At 41.7% G+C, this 20,528-nt stretch overlaps 9 protein-coding genes across 10 annotated transcripts in view; 4 read left to right on the forward strand and 5 right to left on the reverse strand.

Moving 5' to 3' along the window:
• The window catches only part of LOC125957658 (uncharacterized), a 367,185-nt gene that overhangs the window by 247,421 nt on the left and 99,236 nt on the right, over positions 1–20,528 (forward strand). The window lies entirely within an intron of this gene.
• On the forward strand, positions 161–704 carry LOC125957685 (cuticle protein 12.5-like). The gene is made up of 2 exons (XM_049690548.1): positions 161–235; positions 303–704. The coding sequence occupies exons 1-2, from the start codon at positions 221–223 to the stop codon at positions 642–644; spliced, it is 357 nt and encodes a 118-aa protein (XP_049546505.1). The 5' UTR covers positions 161–220; the 3' UTR covers positions 645–704.
• On the reverse strand, positions 1,660–2,228 carry LOC125957689 (cuticle protein 12.5-like). The gene is made up of 2 exons (XM_049690552.1): positions 2,130–2,228; positions 1,660–2,057 (listed from the first exon to the last, which is right to left on the reverse strand). The coding sequence occupies exons 1-2, from the start codon at positions 2,139–2,141 to the stop codon at positions 1,782–1,784; spliced, it is 288 nt and encodes a 95-aa protein (XP_049546509.1). The 5' UTR covers positions 2,142–2,228; the 3' UTR covers positions 1,660–1,781.
• LOC125957690 (40S ribosomal protein S27) lies at positions 4,448–5,073 on the reverse strand. The gene has a single exon (XM_049690553.1). It carries the CDS (start codon positions 4,937–4,939, stop codon positions 4,685–4,687), a length of 255 nt encoding a protein of 84 aa, XP_049546510.1. The 5' UTR covers positions 4,940–5,073; the 3' UTR covers positions 4,448–4,684.
• LOC125957694 (protein lethal(2)essential for life-like) lies at positions 6,382–13,467 on the forward strand. The gene is made up of 3 exons (XM_049690556.1): positions 6,382–7,097; positions 11,277–11,281; positions 12,928–13,467. The coding sequence occupies exons 1-3, from the start codon at positions 6,501–6,503 to the stop codon at positions 13,394–13,396; spliced, it is 1,071 nt and encodes a 356-aa protein (XP_049546513.1). The 5' UTR covers positions 6,382–6,500; the 3' UTR covers positions 13,397–13,467.
• Positions 7,714–15,052, reverse strand: LOC125957675 (protein lethal(2)essential for life-like). 2 transcript variants are annotated; one of them, XR_007469250.1, is made up of 2 exons: positions 14,173–15,052; positions 7,714–7,902 (listed from the first exon to the last, which is right to left on the reverse strand). XR_007469250.1 is itself a non-coding variant. In XM_049690536.1 (2 exons), the coding sequence occupies exons 1-2, from the start codon at positions 14,909–14,911 to the stop codon at positions 11,559–11,561; spliced, it is 1,080 nt and encodes a 359-aa protein (XP_049546493.1). In that variant the 5' UTR covers positions 14,912–15,052; the 3' UTR covers positions 11,464–11,558. The 2 variants fall into 2 exon arrangements, 1 of the variants encoding a protein (XP_049546493.1); XM_049690536.1 differs by lacking the exon at positions 7,714–7,902 and adding an exon at positions 11,464–12,006 and having other exon boundaries at positions 14,280–15,052.
• Positions 7,981–8,782, reverse strand: LOC125957674 (protein lethal(2)essential for life-like). The gene has a single exon (XM_049690535.1). The coding sequence runs from the start codon at positions 8,640–8,642 to the stop codon at positions 8,007–8,009; it is 636 nt and encodes a 211-aa protein (XP_049546492.1). The 5' UTR covers positions 8,643–8,782; the 3' UTR covers positions 7,981–8,006.
• LOC125957679 (protein lethal(2)essential for life-like) lies at positions 16,979–17,819 on the reverse strand. The gene has a single exon (XM_049690540.1). It carries the CDS (start codon positions 17,676–17,678, stop codon positions 17,073–17,075), a length of 606 nt encoding a protein of 201 aa, XP_049546497.1. The 5' UTR covers positions 17,679–17,819; the 3' UTR covers positions 16,979–17,072.
• LOC125957677 (protein lethal(2)essential for life-like) lies at positions 18,261–19,082 on the forward strand. The gene has a single exon (XM_049690537.1). The coding sequence runs from the start codon at positions 18,364–18,366 to the stop codon at positions 18,991–18,993; it is 630 nt and encodes a 209-aa protein (XP_049546494.1). The 5' UTR covers positions 18,261–18,363; the 3' UTR covers positions 18,994–19,082.

The raw sequence follows: 20,528 nt of genomic DNA on the forward strand, positions 1-20,528 counted from the left end.
GATTTACATTTCGTTAAAATTCGGTTTCCATTTGGAAGCTACGTAAGGATGCACATTCCCGGGTATCGCTGGCGGGAGAAGGGTACACGGTTCTCTAGTGGATGATTTTTGAGTATATAAATGTTATGCCGACACTACAATGGACATCAGTTAGCTCCTCAGCACATCTAAAGTAGCATCACTAAACGCCACTACAACCCAACCCCAGAACCCTTTCAAAATGTTCTCCAAAGTGGTATGTTTGGCGACAGCTTCCTTGATAAACAGTTCTCATTACTTGCATCCGTTTCTTTTCTATACAGACCATCGTTGCCCTGCTCGCTGTTGTGGTGGCCGTTAGTGCCAAGCCAGGCGGTCTGCTGCCTGCTGCCCCGTTGGCCTACAGTGCCGTACCATTCGCCGCTGCTGCCTACTCGGCTCCGTTGGCCGTTGCACCGGCGGCCGTACCTGCCGTGGCCTACACGGCCGGATATGCTAACGTTGGAGATTCCGCGGTCGTCACCTCGCACAACTCGCAGGTCATCAACCCAGCATACGCAGCCTACACGGCGGCCGCCCCGATCGCTTATGCCGCTGCTGCTCCAGCTGCGTTGGCTTCACCGTTCGCTTACACTGCACCGATCGCTGCCAAATACGTTCTGTAAGAATGGAACAGCCACCCACGCTCTGACAATGTAAAGTGCCTTACAAAGTGCCATGCTAACATAAAGTAATAAAAAAAAGTTCAAACGAATCCCTAAACACAGTATGATTAATATGAGAACACATTCGTGATGCCAATGGAACGTGTCTTCGAATCTTTGTTGGTTCATGTAAACATCAATTTCTCTTATAATTTACCTTCAATTGTAAAGAATGGTAATTTGTGAAACCTGGTAGAATTTATAATTTATAGTGATCGCAATTTTCTCTAAGTTCAGCTGAGTAAACAGCTGAGGTAGCCTTCTCTTCTCTATTTCAGTCGAGAATAGAAATTGGTAAAGAATCATTAGATAGATTGGAATCATTGTAAGCATTTTAATCATACAACATAACCATCGAGAATGTTTTGTCCACCTTGAGACGAATTAAAAACCATTTTAAAGTCAGTTGTTAGTCAGTTTAAGATTTTTACAAAAATATGTTCTTTTGAGATTCTTATTCAAAGTGTAGGGAGTATTATTCAATGTATTTTGGGGAATGTGGCATAAATACGGTCATTGATTTTATTTGTGTCATATAATATAATTGTATCATGTAATATAATAAAGCGCAAACTAAATTTTGTTGGTTGTATCAAAAGTTTTTTTTAGAGAATAGAAGTAACATTTTAAAACCAAACAATAGTATTAACAATTAACGATTTACTATAAAATGACCATATCGCAACAAAGATGAGATTCATGCGAAAATGCGAATTAAATGCTACATGAGGTAACATTATACTTAATACTACATGAGGTAGAAATTGGGAGAAATGAAATACAATGTTCATTAAGAAGCTACAGTATTTCATAATAAATCGCATACAATCAGTACATCGACGTCCGTGCCTCAAAAATGTAAGTAAATATTGTATATATCAACATTATTATCGATTGAAAATGTGCGATCTTTCAAGATGCAGGAATGGTATTAGGTGGCTTTTCTTTCTTTAAAGGTATTTAATTGGTATTTTCTTTTGCAACTTAGCTCATGGCCAGTGTCAATTCAACAGATTTATTTACAGAGTGTCCACTTTCATAACAGGAATCAACGGGAACATTTCAGATGCGGGCAGTATGTCCAGATCAGTCATCAGTTTACTTCAGCAGCACCGCGGGAGCGGGAGCGGCTGCGACGTAGGGGGCCGAGTAAGCCAGAGGAGCGGCAGCATATGGGTATGGGGCAGCATAGGCAGCATAGGCAAGAGGAGCCGTATTTCCATGGAAGGTACGCTCGTAAACGGCGCCTCCTTCAGCCACATATGCAGCCGGAGCGGCCACATAGGCAGCAGGAGCAGCGTAAGCCAGCACACCAGGCTTGGGATCAGCCTTAGCCGACACGGAGGCAACAGCCAGGATGGCGAACAGGGCAACCTAGAAAGCAGAAGCAATAATGTTATATTGAGTACAAATCGCTCCAAGTCCACCATTCACCAGAATACTTACAATCTTGAACATTTTGAATGGAGTTTTTGGGGGTTTTTGGGTTGGTGGTTAGCAGATGCTTGTGGGAATGCGTTGGCAGACGAACTGATGATTTCTGAAGAGCTTCACCACCTTTAAATACATCAAACCACCGCTGTCCGAATGACCGACAGTGAATCAGAATCCTTAATTCAGATTTGTGGTGGTACCTTGGGCGTAGGACCTTAGGATAATCGCCATTATACGTGCCTCTTGTTTGAAGGACTCTAGTCTTGCATAGCCGATACTGAAGATACCCTACCTTAAGGTTTTATTTCTGTTTGACATTGGTTTGTGAACCAGGCCGTCGCCTCCACCATCCATCGAGACTTGGCGCACCACGCATACGAAATCCTCCGTGGCCATCAAATCGTACAGGGCGCGTGTGCATGAAATGGTAATTGCGAGCCAATTCGTGGATAAGCAAAGTTTAAGTCTTTATGATGCATATTTTGAGTAATAAACTCTTGATTCCAACTACTAATCTTCTATTTATTTACTTATAACAATCTAATCAACACCCTCCTCCTTGTTCTTAGAGAAGAATTCTGGGTATGTTTTGGAGCTGATTAATTTGGTTGGTTTTGATTTTCTTGATATAAATATAATATTAATCGTTTCTGGCATGCATCCTGTTGTTGTAAACTCATTCCCAACATAATCTTTTTTGTCAATAAATTGAACAATCTCATTCTAGCGCGAGACTTAAGAGATTATAGGTCGATAGATTTTTCCTAGAATAGTAATCTAACATAGTTGTAGAGAATTTATGAAACTTGCACGGAAAAAACGCTTTTCAATTTTCTTTTCTCTCTCTCTTTAATAAACGAGTAGTATTCACCTAAAAGTATGCAAGATTTTGCTGTAACACCTGTTTGTATGCAGATCGTGTAAAGGAGCTCAAAATTGCTCAATTTGAATTTCTCGGCTCGATTGTTAACGGGGCTTTAGTCTAAGTAGCTAGAGAATGTTTGCGTAGCTTTTGATTAAAATACAAAATATGTTCCGTTTGATAAATTTCAGTAATTGAACCGGAAATCGCAATTAATCAGTCACCCAACATACAACTAGAACAAGGGAAATCTTGAATAAAATAAGGAATAAATTTTTTTTATAAATAAGAAACATTTAGTAACGGGGAAAATCAATTCCTTTTCCGAAGCAACAATGCAGAAGTACGGAGAGTGATTCTACCGCTAACCGAAACACCAATAGCTACCCACAAAGAGTTATGATGATAAGCATTCACCATTAATGTAATTCAATAAGCTGAAATACGTACATCTATCTACCTTACTACCAGCTGCTTGCGAGTGTGGACAGCAGCAAGAAACTTGATGAAGAAGACATTGAATCGCAAACATTTTCCAAACCATTTCAAATCACTAAAAGTGGGAGAGAATACGAATTCACTGGAAATGGGGATTCCTGAGTAAGAATTTGACGAAGAGCATCAGATCTCAGATTTATGAAGGTCATTGCAACTGCAGAAACGTTTCATCAAAGTATCATTGATGTCGTCAATATCTGAATTGTGATGAATTCTGGTATAGATTGAGCCGAGAGTAATCAAGTGTAAGATCGCTTTCCTGTGTGCACCTAATATCTATCTCGCACAAACAACAATCTATCCTCGAAGATTCGAACATCAGCTTAACTGAATGGCTTTTGATCATCCGTTAGTCCCGATCTTATTCCCAGAGCATTGCGATCCATTTTAGTAGCAATTTAGCCTAATGAAAGCCATTAAATCCTTCGTCCTTGGGAACCATCAAGCTGAAAGATATTTTGAAATTAGTATTTTTTGAACTACGAAAAGTGTAAGCGGCATGATGAGTGGGCAGCATTATTTAAGCCCGGATATCGTTGCGCGGGAACGTAGTATGCTTATCAAGATTGCATGGGGTAAATTGCTTTGTCGCACGAAATCACATCACCATCAACCAACAAAAAAACATCAAGCTAGTCCGAACGTGCACGAACATGTTTGTGGAGCAATTGAATCCAGATTACTCATGGTCCAGTCGGCGACAGCTGACGGCATATTGCGAAATATCGGGATGATTGCACATGCAGCGTAATTTCCGTCCGATTTCGTCAACCAACGCAATCCAACATTTCCAGCGGACTCCAAAATTCGCCAAAGTGGATCTCCTGCGATAAACATCACATTTTCACGGCCTGCTGTCAAACGAGCACCCAGAACGGCAACGCAGGCACCACCGCTAACGAAGCGAACCATAACCTCACAATTCTGCACTCACACGGCCCCGGGGACGAAAAAGGCAAAAAGCACACACTTTTAGCACGTACAAACGATCGATACTCTTCCTTTATTTTCTCGATATACGATTGAATACATCTTCCGAATGTCGGGAGCGGCCGGGACAAACGCGATGCGACCGAACGAATGCTAGCTGCTGCTGCTCTGAGGCGGAGTGCCCCATCATCTTTCCCTACGTTGATGGTGAACGCCCGCAGCACCCGTTCCGGGTCGGCGGGGTCGCATGTTGTGGCATCCCTTTTTCAATCGCGCTCTAGTACGGCTTCCTGCGGAACGAGCAGCCCTCGGTCAGGCGCGCCTTGCCACCGGTCGGCTGGCACAGGATCGTCGAACAACCGGCACAGACAACGACGCTCTGGGCATGGCTGAAGACGGTGGTGATCTTGTAGCATCCGGGGCACTTCACGTCCATGAAGTACGAGTTCGGATGTGGCACCAGGCGCTTCAGCTTGTGCTTCCTCTTCTCCTCGGCCGGCAACGGGTGCAGAAAGTCCTTGGCGAGCGGCATTTTGCACTAACTTGTTTACGTTCGTTTCGTTTCAAAACACGTGTTTCACGGGGATAAGTGAAAAAGATTTCACTTTAAAGTTTGGTTATACGGCAGCTTCACGTACTACATGTACGGCGTACAATCCAGGAAAGAAAGAGAAAAAGAACATGACAGCGGGTGACAGCCAGCGAGCGACGCTTCGGTTTACCTTGGTCGTGCTCAAGCTGGATTTCCATTTGCAGCGCACTTTAGTGTGTGTTTCGAATAATTTCAGCCCAGAATACATTTATTATCCTTTTTGATGTTAATCAACATATTTTATGCAATCTGAAGAGTTTTTCAACTTCTTGGAAGATTTGCAAAACCTTTTTTAAGAAACTTTGAACTGCTCGATTCTTCATTCTCTGGGGGGTAAGACACTCAGATTTCCGATTTCTGCAGCGAGTTTTTGTAAAAATATTTTTAGCGTTTTTTACTAGTAGCCGTGGCCACACGGGGCGAAAATTTGCGCGCAAATTTGCACATTAATGCCAAAATGTTTTCGCTTCGTGTGGCAGGGGTAAAAACCCGAAAATTTATGCCGAAATGTCAAACGTATTGTTTTCATCTGTGTTTTGGCCGCTGAAGTTGATTTCCGAATAAATTTTGCAGTTTTTAACGATTTTGTTGCTGTTGCTGTTATATTTATATTAAAAATGCAAAAACAATACGAAAAGAACCTACATTTTCGTAAATAAAGCGTTCGATAGCGTCAAGGGTTCAGCGAAAAAGTCCGCGGACGTATAAAAGTTTGACAGCGTGTAAGGGTTAAGCGAACCCGTTTTGACATTAATTTTTTCGTTTGCGCTAGAGTTTTCGCCCCGTGTGGCCACGGCTAGTAAATGATAACTTCCTTCATCAAAAGCCGTGGCCACACGGGGCGAAAATTTGCGCGCAAATTTGCACATTAATGCCAAAATGTTTTCGCTTCGTGTGGCAGGGGTAAAAACCCGAAAATTTATGCCGAAATGTCAAACGTATTGTTTTCATCTGTGTTTTGGCCGCTGAAGTTGATTTCCGAATAAATTTTGCAGTTTTTAACGATATTGTTGCTGTTGCTGTTATATTTGTATTAAAAATGCAAAAACAATACGAAAAGAACCTACATTTTCGTAAATAAAGCGTTCGATAGCGTCAAGGGTTCAGCGAAAAAGTCCGCGGACGTATAAAAGTTTGACAGCGTGTAAGGGTTAAGCGAAACCGTTTTGGCATTAATTTTTTCGTTTGCGCTAGAGTTTTCGCCCCGTGTGGCCACGGCTAAACAGTTAGATGAATTTACTGAATTGATCAATTAAAAGAATATTCATCGCACGTTTGGATTGGATACAGGCAAACAGAAATTTCTCGAAATTTCGAGAATCTTCGTTCAAAAATTTCGAGAAGTGTTTCGGCAGTTTTTTTTATCTTCAACCTCTTCGAGCTATATAAACTCTTTGCGCCGATAACGCCGGCAGTAGAATATCAAGTGAATATACGGAACGATACAGCAAGCAGATTGCGCAGCACAGAACAAAAAGTGTGGAACAAAAATTTAGTGGGAATGTCGATCGTACCGATTTTCTTCCGCAACTGGTGGGACGACGAATGGGACCGGCCCCTATGGAACTCTCGTCTACTGGATCAGCAATTTGGGAAGGCCCTAACAACTGATGATCTACTTAACGCCTTTTCCTCGCTCGTGGATTCGCACAACCGTAGATTGCAGCATCGCCATCCTTCAGGACGCTACGTTCGCCCGTGGCACAGTTCCTGTGTGGCCAATACACGCGATAGCGGCTCAACGGTGAATGTTACCAACGATAAATTCCAAATCAACCTGGATGTGCAACAGTTCGCCCCAGAGGAGATCTCGGTGAAATACGTGGACAAGAGCCTGGTAGTGGAAGGAAAGCACGAGGAGAAGCAGGACGAACATGGATACATCTCGCGCCACTTTGTTCGCCGTTACATGCTACCGGCTGGCCACAACGAAAACCAGATCGAATCCTCGCTTTCATCGGACGGTATCCTGACCATCACATGTCCTCGTCTGGCCATCGAACAGAAACCCGAGAGGATCATTGGAATCACTCAAACAGGAGAACCGTTGAAAACATTGGGCGATCAGTCGAAAAACGAGGAAAAATCACAATCAACCGTACAAGCTAACGGCCAGCAGGAGAAATAATGAGCTGTGCTTTTGTTTCATGGTTGCCCGATGATTTGTGATTACGATTGTTCCAAATAAATTATAAAGCAAATAAATTAATTTTAATAAGTTAATTGTCCGTTATCAATTGATCGTGCTAGGCTAAATTTTTTGATCAGTTCTAGAGGTTTGTATGAAGGGATCGTTGCCATGGTAAGCGACAGAGGTTGTGCATCAGCATACCTGATTGCAAGTCCTAAAAATAGATGCTTGTTTCAACCAACGAAACAAATACCCCCCATCAAAGTACGATATTTTGCACATTAACAATACTGTCCCAATGAATCATCCTTTGAGTAATGGTGCGACGCGATGGTGGAAACAGAATCAGACATGCCGTTGCTTTAGAAATATTTCTCGATCTGTTATCAAGGGCAGAAGGATCGAATCGACTGGTACGACTAAAGGAAAGGAACCCGTAACACGTTATTATGATTGTACGAACTATTAAATCATTAAACACATGATGGAAAAGGGCTAGGAAGCATACATGATGTAAACAATTTTAATTTCGTAGGAAAATAATTCTTCATAATGAGTAAAAAGTACGTCTTCTAGGAACTATGATACTTTACACACATTTTTTATTTAAACTTTTCAATTCTATATACCTAAATTTTGATAATAGGGCGAGGAATGTTCTAGCATAGTAAGATCCATTCATCCAAGCCGAAGGACTATGACGCTCGCTTGTAAGCGGTACCGGGTATGTTTTAGGAGACGAAAATCATTCATAAAAAAATTTAAAAAAAAACTTAGGAAATTATTTGACTTGAAATTAATATTTTATTACTAACTTGAATGAGCAGTCTTGACATAAAAGAAAATTATTGTATCTAAGCATTATTAACCAACTCTTCACGATTCCATCTTTTCTCCTTCTTTTGGTTTAGCTGAATGATTTTCTTTGGATTGCTTCTCTGGTAAAATCTTCAACGGCTGCCCAGTTTGCGTGACTGGAATCGTTTTCTCCGGCTTCTGTTCGATGGCCAGACGAGGACATGTGATAGTCAGGATACCGTCCGATGAAAGCGAGGATTCGATCTGGTTTTCGTTGTGGCCAGCCGGCAGCGTGTAGCGTCTCACAAAGTGGCGCGAGATGTATCCATGTTCGTCCTGCTTCTCCTCGTGCTTTCCTTCCACTACCAGGCTCTTGTCCACGTATTTCACCGAGATCTCCTCTGGGGCGAACTGTTGCACATCCAGGTTGATTTGGAATTTATCGTTGGTAACATTCACCGTTGAGCCGCTGTCCCGCTTGTTGGCCACACAGGAACTGTGCCACGGGCGAACGTAGCGTCCTGAAGGATGGCGATGCTGCTGCGATTGCTGCAATCTACGGTTCTGCGTATCGGCCACCGAAGATAGTACGTTCAGAAGGTCATCAGCCGTTACACCCCCGCCAAAGTGTTGATCTAGCAGGCGAGAGTTCCACAGCGGACGGTCCCACTCGTCGTCCCACCAGTTACGGAAGAAAATCGGTACGATCGACATTTTCACAGAAGTCTCACTCTTCACTTTTTACAGAAAACGATTGTTAACCACTTTTTGGTACGAGAATGTCCTTGCTTGCAGGATGCGATTCGGATAGAATTCACACGTTTGCTTGGCTTACTTGGCTTGCTTCGGTAGCGCTTGCTTGGATTTGAACTGAGTGTTCATCGCGACCGGTCGTCTTTTATATAGATGAACACCGCTGTGCGAGAACGGTGTAGAGATTTCTCGAAAAGCGGAGAGAATTCTTCATTGCTCGGGAAATATCTGGTGCGCGTTCGGAGCTGTTCGCCAACGGATTTTTAAATGCTGTTTTTATTTTCGCGATGGACGCAATTTTAATTTAAGAAACTTTTACCTTTTTGCAAGATTTAAAGCAGGTAAAACAATTACAGGCATATGTTTATACATCTATTGCTTTCGGTTTCGAGAAAGCGTATGCAATCCGTTCTAAGTACAAATAACTGCTATGAATTTCTAGAAATGTCGAGATTATTCAGCCAATAATCTAGAATGAAACCATCAGCGATTCCATTCAGGCAGCGACTGCGTACTGCCTGCAAATTGCCGTTACTTAATTTAATCGTTCAATAAACCATATACCATGTAATAAAGCATCTTAAATAGTTTGCTTGCATTTTGTTTAATAACTTAAGGTGAGGCTTTGCTTATTTCGGGTCAAAAACAGGCTTATTTTTGACGATTTGAGTGAAGAAACCAGTCAATTTTAATTTTTCAAAATAATCTCATATTAAACTACAACTTTTCAAGAATATTTGGTAATATTTTGGGGAAAATTTGCTCAAAACTACGTTCATGGCTTCCAATCTAGAAAGGCAAGTTTCCAAAATTGTACTTTTCGCGGTGCCCATCGTAGCCACATGATGGGCCATTTGAAATATTCAAATGAATATTCTTTCGTTAGATTATAAGATTATCCAGGTAGCCGCGTGGAGTTTTTGTTAAATTTCCCATTTTTCTATTTTTTCCACATTTTTGAAGTTGAAAAAGTGCTGTTTTTTATATTGCCTCAAAAAGCGACACTTTATACAGTTAAAACAAATATTTAAAGTATCAACATTTTTTATAAAAACTCGACGGGACTACCTGGAAAATAGTGTACAGATTATATGTTCAACATTTCAAATCAATCGGTCCAGTAGTTTTCTTGTTACGAAGGGCACCGACTTTGAAAACGCTGGTTTTGGGGATCGCGATTCAATTTCGCGAGATGCTTTAAGGGGGGGCTTCGGTATTTTATTTTAGTTCTTCACATTTACTTTTTACAATTTTTTATGAGTCCTTATTCTTTCAAGAGTACTGTGTAAAATTTTGGGATCAATCGAAGCAAAACTGACAAAGATATGGATTTTTGAAAATTCGCCTTTCATACAAGGCTCAATGCATCTCGCGACTTTGAATCGCGATTCCCAAAACCTGCGGTTTCAAAGTCGGTGCCCATCGTAGCATGAAAAGTACTGGACCGATCGATTTGAAATTTTGAACACTTAATCTGCACACTATTTGCCAGGTAGCCCCGTCGAGTTTTTATAAAAATTGTTGATACTTTTTTTTAAATAATTGTTTGAATTACGTGAAGTGTCGTTTTTTGAGGCAACATCGAAAAAAGCATCACTTTTTCAACTTCTAAAATCTGCCAAAAATCGAAAAATAGGAAATTTAACAAAAACTCAACGGGGCTACCTGGATATACTCATAATCTAACAAACGAATATTCATTTGAATATTTCTGATGACCCAACACGTGGCTACGATGGGCACCGCAAAAAGTACATTTTTGCAAACTTGCCTTTCTAGATTGGATGCCATGAACGTAGTTTTGATCAAATCTTCCCCAAAATAGATCAAAATATTCTTGAAAAGTTGTAGTTTTATATGACATACACTTGAAAAAATTAAGTGGAATGGTTTTTTCACTAAAAATCGCCAAAAATAAACCTTTTTTGGACCCGAAATAACCAAAGCCCCCCCTTAAGCCTTGTATGAAAGGCGGATTTTAAAAAATCTATATCTTTTACAGTTTTGCTTCGATTGATTCCAAAATTTCACACAATACTCTTGAAAGGATAAGCACTCATAAAAAATTGTAAAACCGTAAATGCGAAGAATTAAAATAAAGTACCGAAGCCCCCCCTTTAGCTATTGGAAATGTAACCGGAACCAATTATGCAACAAAGACATTTTTACTATTTTATGACGTTTCTTTTTATTGTAACAAACGAGATACGAGTCGACTTATCGAAAAAACAATTTAAATAAAATAAATACAAATAACGAGTACAGAAGCTTAAGCAAGTGGCTATAAGATCATGCAATCGATGATTCATCATTTGAGTCAGAATGAAGAATATATATTTTATTCAATGTTGACAATTTAATTAATTATCAATCTTTTTGAATAATTTCCTATGCTACATAATCGTCAGATCATAGAAAATAACGCCTTTTCTTTGCGTTATCTATCATTTCCATCGAGCAATTGCATCATCAACATTCTGAATATTTGCAAAATATTTCTTCAAATAAAAAGGGTTTAATATAAGTATTGTATCATCACTCTCCGTCAGGCTGTTCTAAAGCGCTTAAATGCGATTATCAGCCATTTTGATAAAGCAAGAGTCTGTAGCCTTGTGCTAGGTCATTCACATTCGAGTCAGTCGAAATGCTTTAGAATCTCGAACAACTATCAGAATTATTATATGAGTGATCCAAATAATCAAAAATCCGATGAACGACCGTATGCCGAAATATCCCGCTATTCACGCCCCCTAGTCTACGAGCAGATTTATTTCGGATGGAAAGTATGAGGCAGAGACATATTTACTTGAAATGCAACTTATTTTATTCTTGAATAATATTAATAAAGAAACATGGACAAAATAGGAACAATCAGACTTATGACTCCATCTTATCTTCCCCTTTCTTTTGATCGATGGTCTTTTGTGGCTGCCCAGTTTGCGTGATTGGAATCGTTTTTTCCGGCTTCTGTTCGATGGCCAGACGAGGACATGTGATAGTCAGGATACCGTCCGATGAAAGCGAGGATTCGATCTGGTTTTCGTTGTGGCCAGCCGGCAGCGTGTAGCGTCTCACAAAGTGGCGCGAGATGTATCCATGTTCGTCCTGCTTCTCCTCGTGCTTTCCTTCCACTACCAGGCTCTTGTCCACGTATTTCACCGAGATCTCCTCTGGGGCGAACTGTTGCACATCCAGGTTGATTTGGAATTTATCATTGGTAACATTCACCGTTGAGCCGCTGTCCCGCTTGTTGGCCACACAGGAACTGTGCCACGGGCGAACGTAGCGTCCTGAAGGATGGCGATGCTGCTGCGATTGCTGCAATCTACGGTTCTGCGTATCGGCCACCGAAGATAGTACGTTCAGAAGGTCATCAGCCGTTACACCCCCGCCAAAGTGTTGATCTAGCAGGCGAGAGTTCCACAGCGGACGGTCCCACTCGTCGTCCCACCAGTTACGGAAGAAAATCGGTACGATCGACATTTTCACAGAAGTCTCACTCTTCACTTTTTACAGAAAACGATTGTTAACCACTTTTTGGTACGAGAATGTCCTTGCTTGCAGGATGCGATTCGGATAGAATTGCGCCGTTGCGTAGCTCCCGACTTCTGGATCAGCACTTTGGCAGTGGAATCGGTGGAGACGATTTGCTGGGTGCGTTGGCCGCCGTCACAGAGCCACGCCATCGTAGACACCCCTTAAACCATCATCATCATCACCACCATCACGGTCCAGGACGCTACGTTCGCCCGTGGCACAGTTCCTGTGTGGCCAATACACGCGATAGCGGCTCAACGGTGAATGTTACCAACGATAAATTCCAAATCTGAATTGATCAATTAAAAGAATATTCATCGCACGTTTGGATTGGATACAGGCAAACAGAAATTTCTCGAAATTTCGAGAATCTTCGTTCAAAAATTTCGAGAAGTGTTTCGGCAGTTTTTTTTATCTTCAACCTCTTCGAGCTATATAAACTCTTTGCGCCGATAACGCCGGCAGTAGAATATCAAGTGAATATACGGAACGATACAGCAAGCAGATTGCGCAGCACAGAACAAAAAGTGTGGAACAAAAATTTAGTGGGAATGTCGATCGTACCGATTTTCTTCCGCAACTGGTGGGACGACGAATGGGACCGGCCCCTATGGAACTCTCGTCTACTGGATCAGCAATTTGGGAAGGCCCTAACAACTGATGATCTACTTAACGCCTTTTCCTCGCTCGTGGATTCGCACAACCGTAGATTGCAGCATCGCCATCCTTCAGGACGCTACGTTCGCCCGTGGCACAGTTCCTGTGTGGCCAATACACGCGATAGCGGCTCAACGGTGAATGTTACCAACGATAAATTCCAAATCAACCTGGATGTGCAACAGTTCGCCCCAGAGGAGATCTCGGTGAAATACGTGGACAAGAGCCTGGTAGTGGAAGGAAAGCACGAGGAGAAGCAGGACGAACATGGATACATCTCGCGCCACTTTGTTCGCCGTTACATGCTACCGGCTGGCCACAACGAAAACCAGATCGAATCCTCGCTTTCATCGGACGGTATCCTGACCATCACATGTCCTCGTCTGGCCATCGAACAGAAACCCGAGAGGATCATTGGAATCACTCAAACAGGAGAACCGTTGAAAACATTGGGCGATCAGTCGAAAAACGAGGAAAAATCACAATCAACCGTACAAGCTAACGGCCAGCAGGAGAAATAATGAGCTGTGCTTTTGTTTCATGGTTGCCCGATGATTTGTGATTACGATTGTTCCAAATAAATTATAAAGCAAATAAATTAATTTTAATAAGTTAATTGTCCGTTATCAATTGATCGTGCTAGGCTAAATTTTTTGATCAGTTCTAGAGGTTTGTATGAAGGGATCGTTGCCATGGTAAGCGACAGAGGTTGTGCATCAGCATACCTGATTGCAAGTCCTAAAAATAGATGCTTGTTTCAACCAACGAAACAAATACCCCCCATCAAAGTACGATATTTTGCACATTAACAATACTGTCCCAATGAATCATCCTTTGAGTAATGGTGCGACGCGATGGTGGAAACAGAATCAGACATGCCGTTGCTTTAGAAATATTTCTCGATCTGTTATCAAGGGCAGAAGGATCGAATCGACTGGTACGACTAAAGGAAAGGAACCCGTAACACGTTATTATGATTGTACGAACTATTAAATCATTAAACACATGATGGAAAAGGGCTAGGAAGCATACATGATGTACACAATTTTAATTTCGTAGGAAAATAATTCTTCATAATGAGTAAAAAGTACGTCTTCTAGGAACTATGATACTTTACACACATTTTTTATTTAAACTTTTCAATTCTATATACCTAAATTTTGATAATAGGGCGAGGAATGTTCTAGCATAGTAAGATCCATTCATCCAAGCCGAAGGACTATGACGCTCGCTTGTAAGCGGTACCGGGTATGTTTTAGGAGACGAAAATCATTCATAAAAAAATTTAAAAAAAAACTTAGGAAATTATTTGACTTGAAATTAATATTTTATTACTAACTTGAATGAGCAGTCTTGACATAAAAGAAAATTATTGTATCTAAGCATTATTAACCAACTCTTCACGATTCCATCTTTTCTCCTTCTTTTGGTTTAGCTGAATGATTTTCTTTGGATTGCTTCTCTGGTAAAATCTTCAACGGCTGCCCAGTTTGCGTGACTGGAATCGTTTTCTCCGGCTTCTGTTCGATGGCCAGACGAGGACATGTGATAGTCAGGATACCGTCCGATGAAAGCGAGGATTCGATCTGGTTTTCGTTGTGGCCAGCCGGCAGCGTGTAGCGTCTCACAAAGTGGCGCGAGATGTATCCATGTTCGTCCTGCTTCTCCTCGTGCTTTCCTTCCACTACCAGGCTCTTGTCCACGTATTTCACCGAGATCTCCTCTGGGGCGAACTGTTGCACATCCAGGTTGATTTGGAATTTATCATTGGTAACATTCACCGTTGAGCCGCTGTCCCGCTTGTTGGCCACACAGGAACTGTGCCACGGGCGAACGTAGCGTCCTGAAGGATGGCGATGCTGCTGCGATTGCTGCAATCTACGGTTCTGCGTATCGGCCACCGAAGATAGTACGTTCAGAAGGTCATCAGCCGTTACACCCCCGCCAAAGTGTTGATCTAGCAGGCGAGAGTTCCACAGCGGACGGTCCCACTCGTCGTCCCACCAGTTACGGAAGAAAATCGGTACGATCGACATTTTCACAGAAGTCTCACTCTTCACTTTTTACAGAAAACGATTGTTAACCACTTTTTGGTACGAGAATGTCCTTGCTTGCAGGATGCGATTCGGATAGAATTCACACGTTTGCTTGGCTTACTTGGCTTGCTTCGGTAGCGCTTGCTTGGATTTGAACTGAGTGTTCATCGCGACCGGTCGTCTTTTATATAGATGAACACCGCTGTGCGAGAACGGTGTAGAGATTTCTCGAAAAGCGGAGAGAATTCTTCATTGCTCGGGAAATATCTGGTGCGCGTTCGGAGCTGTTCGCCAACGGATTTTTAAATGCTGTTTTTATTTTCGCGATGGACGCAATTTTAATTTAAGAAACTTTTACCTTTTTGCAAGATTTAAAGCAGGTAAAACAATTACAGGCATATGTTTATACATCTATTGCTTTCGGTTTCGAGAAAGCGTATGCAATCCGTTCTAAGTACAAATAACTGCTATGAATTTCTAGAAATGTCGAGATTATTCAGCCAATAATCTAGAATGAAACCATCAGCGATTCCATTCAGGCAGCGACTGCGTACTGCCTGCAAATTGCCGTTACTTAATTTAATCGTTCAATAAACCATATACCATGTAATAAAGCATCTTAAATAGTTTGCTTGCATTTTGTTTAATAACTTAAGGTGAGGCTTTGCTTATTTCGGGTCAAAAACAGGCTTATTTTTGACGATTTGAGTGAAGAAACCAGTCAATTTTAATTTTTCAAAATAATCTCATATTAAACTACAACTTTTCAAGAATATTTGGTAATATTTTGGGGAAGATTTGCTCAAAACTACGTTCATGGCTTCCAATCTAGAAAGGCAAGTTTCCAAAATTGTACTTTTCGCGGTGCCCATCGTAGCCACATGATGGGCCATTTGAAATATTCAAATGAATATTCTTTCGTTAGATTATAAGATTATCCAGGTAGCCGCGTGGAGTTTTTGTTAAATTTCCCATTTTTCTATTTTTTCCACATTTTTGAAGTTGAAAAAGTGCTGTTTTTTTATATTGCCTCAAAAAGCGACACTTTATACAGTTAAAACAAATATTTAAAGTATCAACATTTTTTATAAAAACTCGACGGGACTACCTGGAAAATAGTGTACAGATTATATGTTCAACATTTCAAATCAATCGGTCCAGTAGTTTTCTTGTTACGAAGGGCACCGACTTTGAAAACGCTGGTTTTGGGGATCGCGATTCAATTTCGCGAGATGCTTTAAGCCTTGTATGAAAGGCGGATTTTAAAAAATCTATATCTTTTACAGTTTTGCTTCGATTGATTCCAAAATTTCACACAATACTCTTGAAAGGATAAGCACTCATAAAAAATTGTAAAACCGTAAATGCGAAGAATTAAAATAAAGTACCGAAGCCCCCCCTTTAGCTATTGGAAATGTAACCGGAACCAATTATGCAACAAAGACATTTTTACTATTTTATGACGTTTCTTTTTATTGTAACAAACGAGATACGAGTCGACTTATCGAAAAAACAATTTAAATAAAATAAATACAAATAACGAGTACAGAAGCTTAAGCAAGTGGCTATAAGATCATGCAATCGATGATTCATCATTTGAGTCAGAATGAAGAATATATATTTTATTCAATGTTGACAATTTAATTAATTATCAATCTTTTTGAATAATTTCCTATGCTACATAATCGTCAGATCATAGAAAATAACGCCTTTTCTTTGCGTTATCTATCATTTCCATCGAGCAATTGCATCATCAACATTCTGAATATTTGCAAAATATTTCTTCAAATAAAAAGGGTTTAATATAAGTATTGTATCATCACTCTCCGTCAGGCTGTTCTAAAGCGCTTAAATGCGATTATCAGCCATTTTGATAAAGCAAGAGTCTGTAGCCTTGTGCTAGGTCATTCACATTCGAGTCAGTCGAAATGCTTTAGAATCTCGAACAACTATCAGAATTATTATATGAGTGATCCAAATAATCAAAAATCCGATGAACGACCGTATGCCGAAATATCCCGCTATTCACGCCCCCTAGTCTACGAGCAGATTTATTTCGGATGGAAAGTATGAGGCAGAGACATATTTACTTGAAATGCAACTTATTTTATTCTTGAATAATATTAATAAAGAAACATGGACAAAATAGGAACAATCAGACTTATGACTCCATCTTATCTTCCCCTTTCTTTTGATCGATGGTCTTTTGTGGCTGCCCAGTTTGCGTGATTGGAATCGTTTTTTCCGGCTTCTGTTCGATGGCCAGACGAGGACATGTGATAGTCAGGATACCGTCCGATGAAAGCGAGGATTCGATCTGGTTTTCGTTGTGGCCAGCCGGCAGCGTGTAGCGTCTCACAAAGTGGCGCGAGATGTATCCATGTTCGTCCTGCTTCTCCTCGTGCTTTCCTTCCACTACCAGGCTCTTGTCCACGTATTTCACCGAGATCTCCTCTGGGGCGAACTGTTGCACATCCAGGTTGATTTGGAATTTATCATTGGTAACATTCACCGTTGAGCCGCTGTCCCGCTTGTTGGCCACACAGGAACTGTGCCACGGGCGAACGTAGCGTCCTGAAGGATGGCGATGCTGCTGCGATTGCTGCAATCTACGGTTCTGCGTATCGGCCACCGAAGATAGTACGTTCAGAAGGTCATCAGCCGTTACACCCCCGCCAAAGTGTTGATCTAGCAGGCGAGAGTTCCACAGCGGACGGTCCCACTCGTCGTCCCACCAGTTACGGAAGAAAATCGGTACGATCGACATTTTCACAGAAGTCTCACTCTTCACTTTTTACAGAAAACGATTGTTAACCACTTTTTGGTACGAGAATGTCCTTGCTTGCAGGATGCGATTCGGATAGAATTCACACGTTTGCTTGGCTTACTTGGCTTGCTTCGGTAGCGCTTGCTTGGATTTGAACTGAGTGTTCATCGCGACCGGTCGTCTTTTATATAGATGAACACCGCTGTGCGAGAGCGGTGTAGAGATTTCTCGAAAAGCGGAGAGAATTCTTCATTGCTCGGGAAATCTCTGGTGCGCGTCCGGAGCTGTTCGATTTCGTAAAGAAAAAAAAACAATATATTTCTGTATTATTATTGATTACTTTTATATTATTATTAAGTTTTCTGTGTTACTGCTCTCCATAGATTTCACATAACTAGTTTTCGTGATATTCGTTCCAAAACATTCTAGTGAATTCTGGTAGCTTCGATCAGCGTGACGCATACGCTTGGGAGAGAGACCGGTATTTCGAGAATTATCTACAACGATCTAGCGCAAGAGCGTTCGACTATATAAACCAGCGTACACGTTACCGAGCGTGTTCATTTACTAAGCGAAAGCGTTCGTGTTATCGTTCTATCGTATCGTGCAACAGCGATTAAAACCATTTTGTGTAAGCGTATCCTAGTAACCAGTGAAAGGAAAAAACATAGTGAAAGAAGTGAAAATGTCGATCGTACCGATTTTCTTCCGTAACTGGTGGGAAGACGAATGGGACCGGCCGTTGCGTAGCTCCCGACTTCTGGATCAGCACTTTGGCAGTGGAATCGGTGGAGACGATTTGCTGGGTGCGTTGGCCGCCGTCACAGAGCCACGCCATCGTAGACACCCCTTAAACCATCATCATCATCACCACCATCACGGTCCAGGACGCTACGTTCGCCCGTGGCACAGTTCCTGTGTGGCCAATACACGCGATAGCGGCTCAACGGTGAATGTTACCAACGATAAATTCCAAATCAACCTGGATGTGCAACAGTTCGCCCCAGAGGAGATCTCGGTGAAATACGTGGACAAGAGCCTGGTGGTGGAAGGAAAGCATGAGGAGAAAGAAGATGAACATGGATACATCTCGCGCCACTTTGTTCGCCGTTACATGCTGCCGGCTGGCCACAACGAAAACCAGATCGAATCCTCGCTTTCATCGGACGGCATCCTGACCATCACTTGTCCCCGGCTTGCAATCGAGAAGAAGCCCGAGAAAAGCATTACCATAACGCACACGGGAAAGCCATCGAAAATGGCTGTCGACCAACAGCCAAATGGTACACAGAATCTGGAAACCAAAGGCAAATGAACTGTTTCATGTGGCACAGTATTAACTTATGGCTGCTTTTGTTCTCATAGTTTGTAATAAAATATAATAATATACCGCTCATTTCATATACATGCAATGTTTACTGGCGTAAGACCTTCTTCAGTAGATTTTGTTGAAAGAAAAAGGGATTTTAACATTTGCAGCTTATGGGAAAAACTATGGTTCCAATTACCTCTACTGAGGAACATTTTTCGATTTTCAGGCCAATGAAAATATGAAGAGCAATAAAATGGCGGTACCAGCATGTTTACTACCCCGCCATACGATTAGAACAGTTGAAAACTGTGCTACTACTATCTCGCCTGCATACAAGTTGTTTGGTAGTCTTTAATATTGGATTGTACACCATCAACCACCACTTACCATTGACTGTTACATGTGAAGTAGGTTTGCGTATTATTTTTTCACATTTTTCCATCCACCACTAATATTTAATCAATATCATGTCAGATTGATTGCCCGTTAAGTTACTTCCAACTATCAGTTGGCACATTGCTGACCTAAATCGGATGTAAATTGAAGCTACTAGTTGGAGCACATTAAACCTTGTTAGGCCAATCCATTTTCTCTACTTTAGGTTGCCGGGAAAACAAATCCAAAAATTCAACAAACCGAACCATTCAATATCCAATCAATGTGTCCTGTTTGAGTGACATTACAATTTAGTCGATAGCTCGGCTAACGGAACTTGCTGTAGAATTGGCGTGCGAAACCCACGTGCCTTCTGCTTATTGAGGCGCGGCACCTACTTATTACATTAGCAGCAGGTGCAGCTGCAGCACATTTTGCTCTACATTTCCGACAGCCTGACAGGATGCAAAAATCACGCGGAGAAAGTCTTTTCGGAGAAAGAAAATTTTGCGTCCTCCACAGAGAAAGTTTCGCCAGACTACCGGATTCAACGGGTGCTACGTCTCTAACAACTCCCGTTTTGATTGATTCCCCAAGGACGATTTGCAGTGCGCGTATATCGTAGTCTAACCTATTCTTAGAAGTAGAATTTTTCCCGGTGCAAACTCGTTGCACAACACAAAAGTTAAAGTCTCTGGCGAACCTCCTGACCCCACTGGTGCACGTGCATGTCGCGGATAAAGTTTGTTTATCCGGTGTTTTATGAACCGAGAGTAAAATGTCGTGCCGTCCGTGGGATGGAAAGTAAGAATGCGGGAATGCGTTGGTTCCTCTATGTTCCTTCTCTTGCCCTCTTTAGCAGTAGGTTTATATGTCTGATACTGCACAGTGACCTAGTCCCAGTGTCCCATACTATGTGCCGTCTGGTCGCGATGGGAAAGAGAAGTTTGGAGCGAGTTACTAAACAACGAACCCCCTTGAGCATTCTTTCTAGCGAGGAACAAGGACAGTAACGACCGATTGCGGTAAACGGACCATCAACATGCTGCTTCCATCAACCCGTCAGCTGATGATGGTTCGTTATGTGTAGATGACACGTTCGGTGGATTTAAAGGCACATTTTACCGACAGACAGTTGACCTAAACGAGCAGTACTATAATTT

The sequence above is a fragment of the Anopheles darlingi genome, chromosome 3, assembly GCF_943734745.1.
Source record: "Anopheles darlingi chromosome 3, idAnoDarlMG_H_01, whole genome shotgun sequence".
Lineage (NCBI taxonomy): Eukaryota > Metazoa > Arthropoda > Insecta > Diptera > Culicidae > Anopheles > Anopheles darlingi.

Excerpts from the sequence above, each read along its gene's own strand:
- LOC125957690 (XM_049690553.1), bottom strand. The coding sequence starts at position 4,939 with ATGCCGCTCGCCAAGGACTTTCTGCACCCGTTGCCGGCCGAGGAGAAG.
- LOC125957694 (XM_049690556.1), top strand. The coding sequence starts at position 6,501 with ATGTCGATCGTACCGATTTTCTTCCGCAACTGGTGGGACGACGAATGG.
- LOC125957674 (XM_049690535.1), bottom strand. The coding sequence starts at position 8,642 with ATGTCGATCGTACCGATTTTCTTCCGTAACTGGTGGGACGACGAGTGG.
- LOC125957675 (XM_049690536.1), bottom strand. The coding sequence starts at position 14,911 with ATGTCGATCGTACCGATTTTCTTCCGTAACTGGTGGGACGACGAGTGG. Across the intron at positions 12,007-14,279 it reads GAAGGAGAAAAGATGGAATC|ATTGCAGCAATCGCAGCAGC; the intron begins GTGAAGAGTTGG and ends GCAGAACCGTAG.
- LOC125957679 (XM_049690540.1), bottom strand. The coding sequence starts at position 17,678 with ATGTCGATCGTACCGATTTTCTTCCGTAACTGGTGGGACGACGAGTGG.
- LOC125957677 (XM_049690537.1), top strand. The coding sequence starts at position 18,364 with ATGTCGATCGTACCGATTTTCTTCCGTAACTGGTGGGAAGACGAATGG.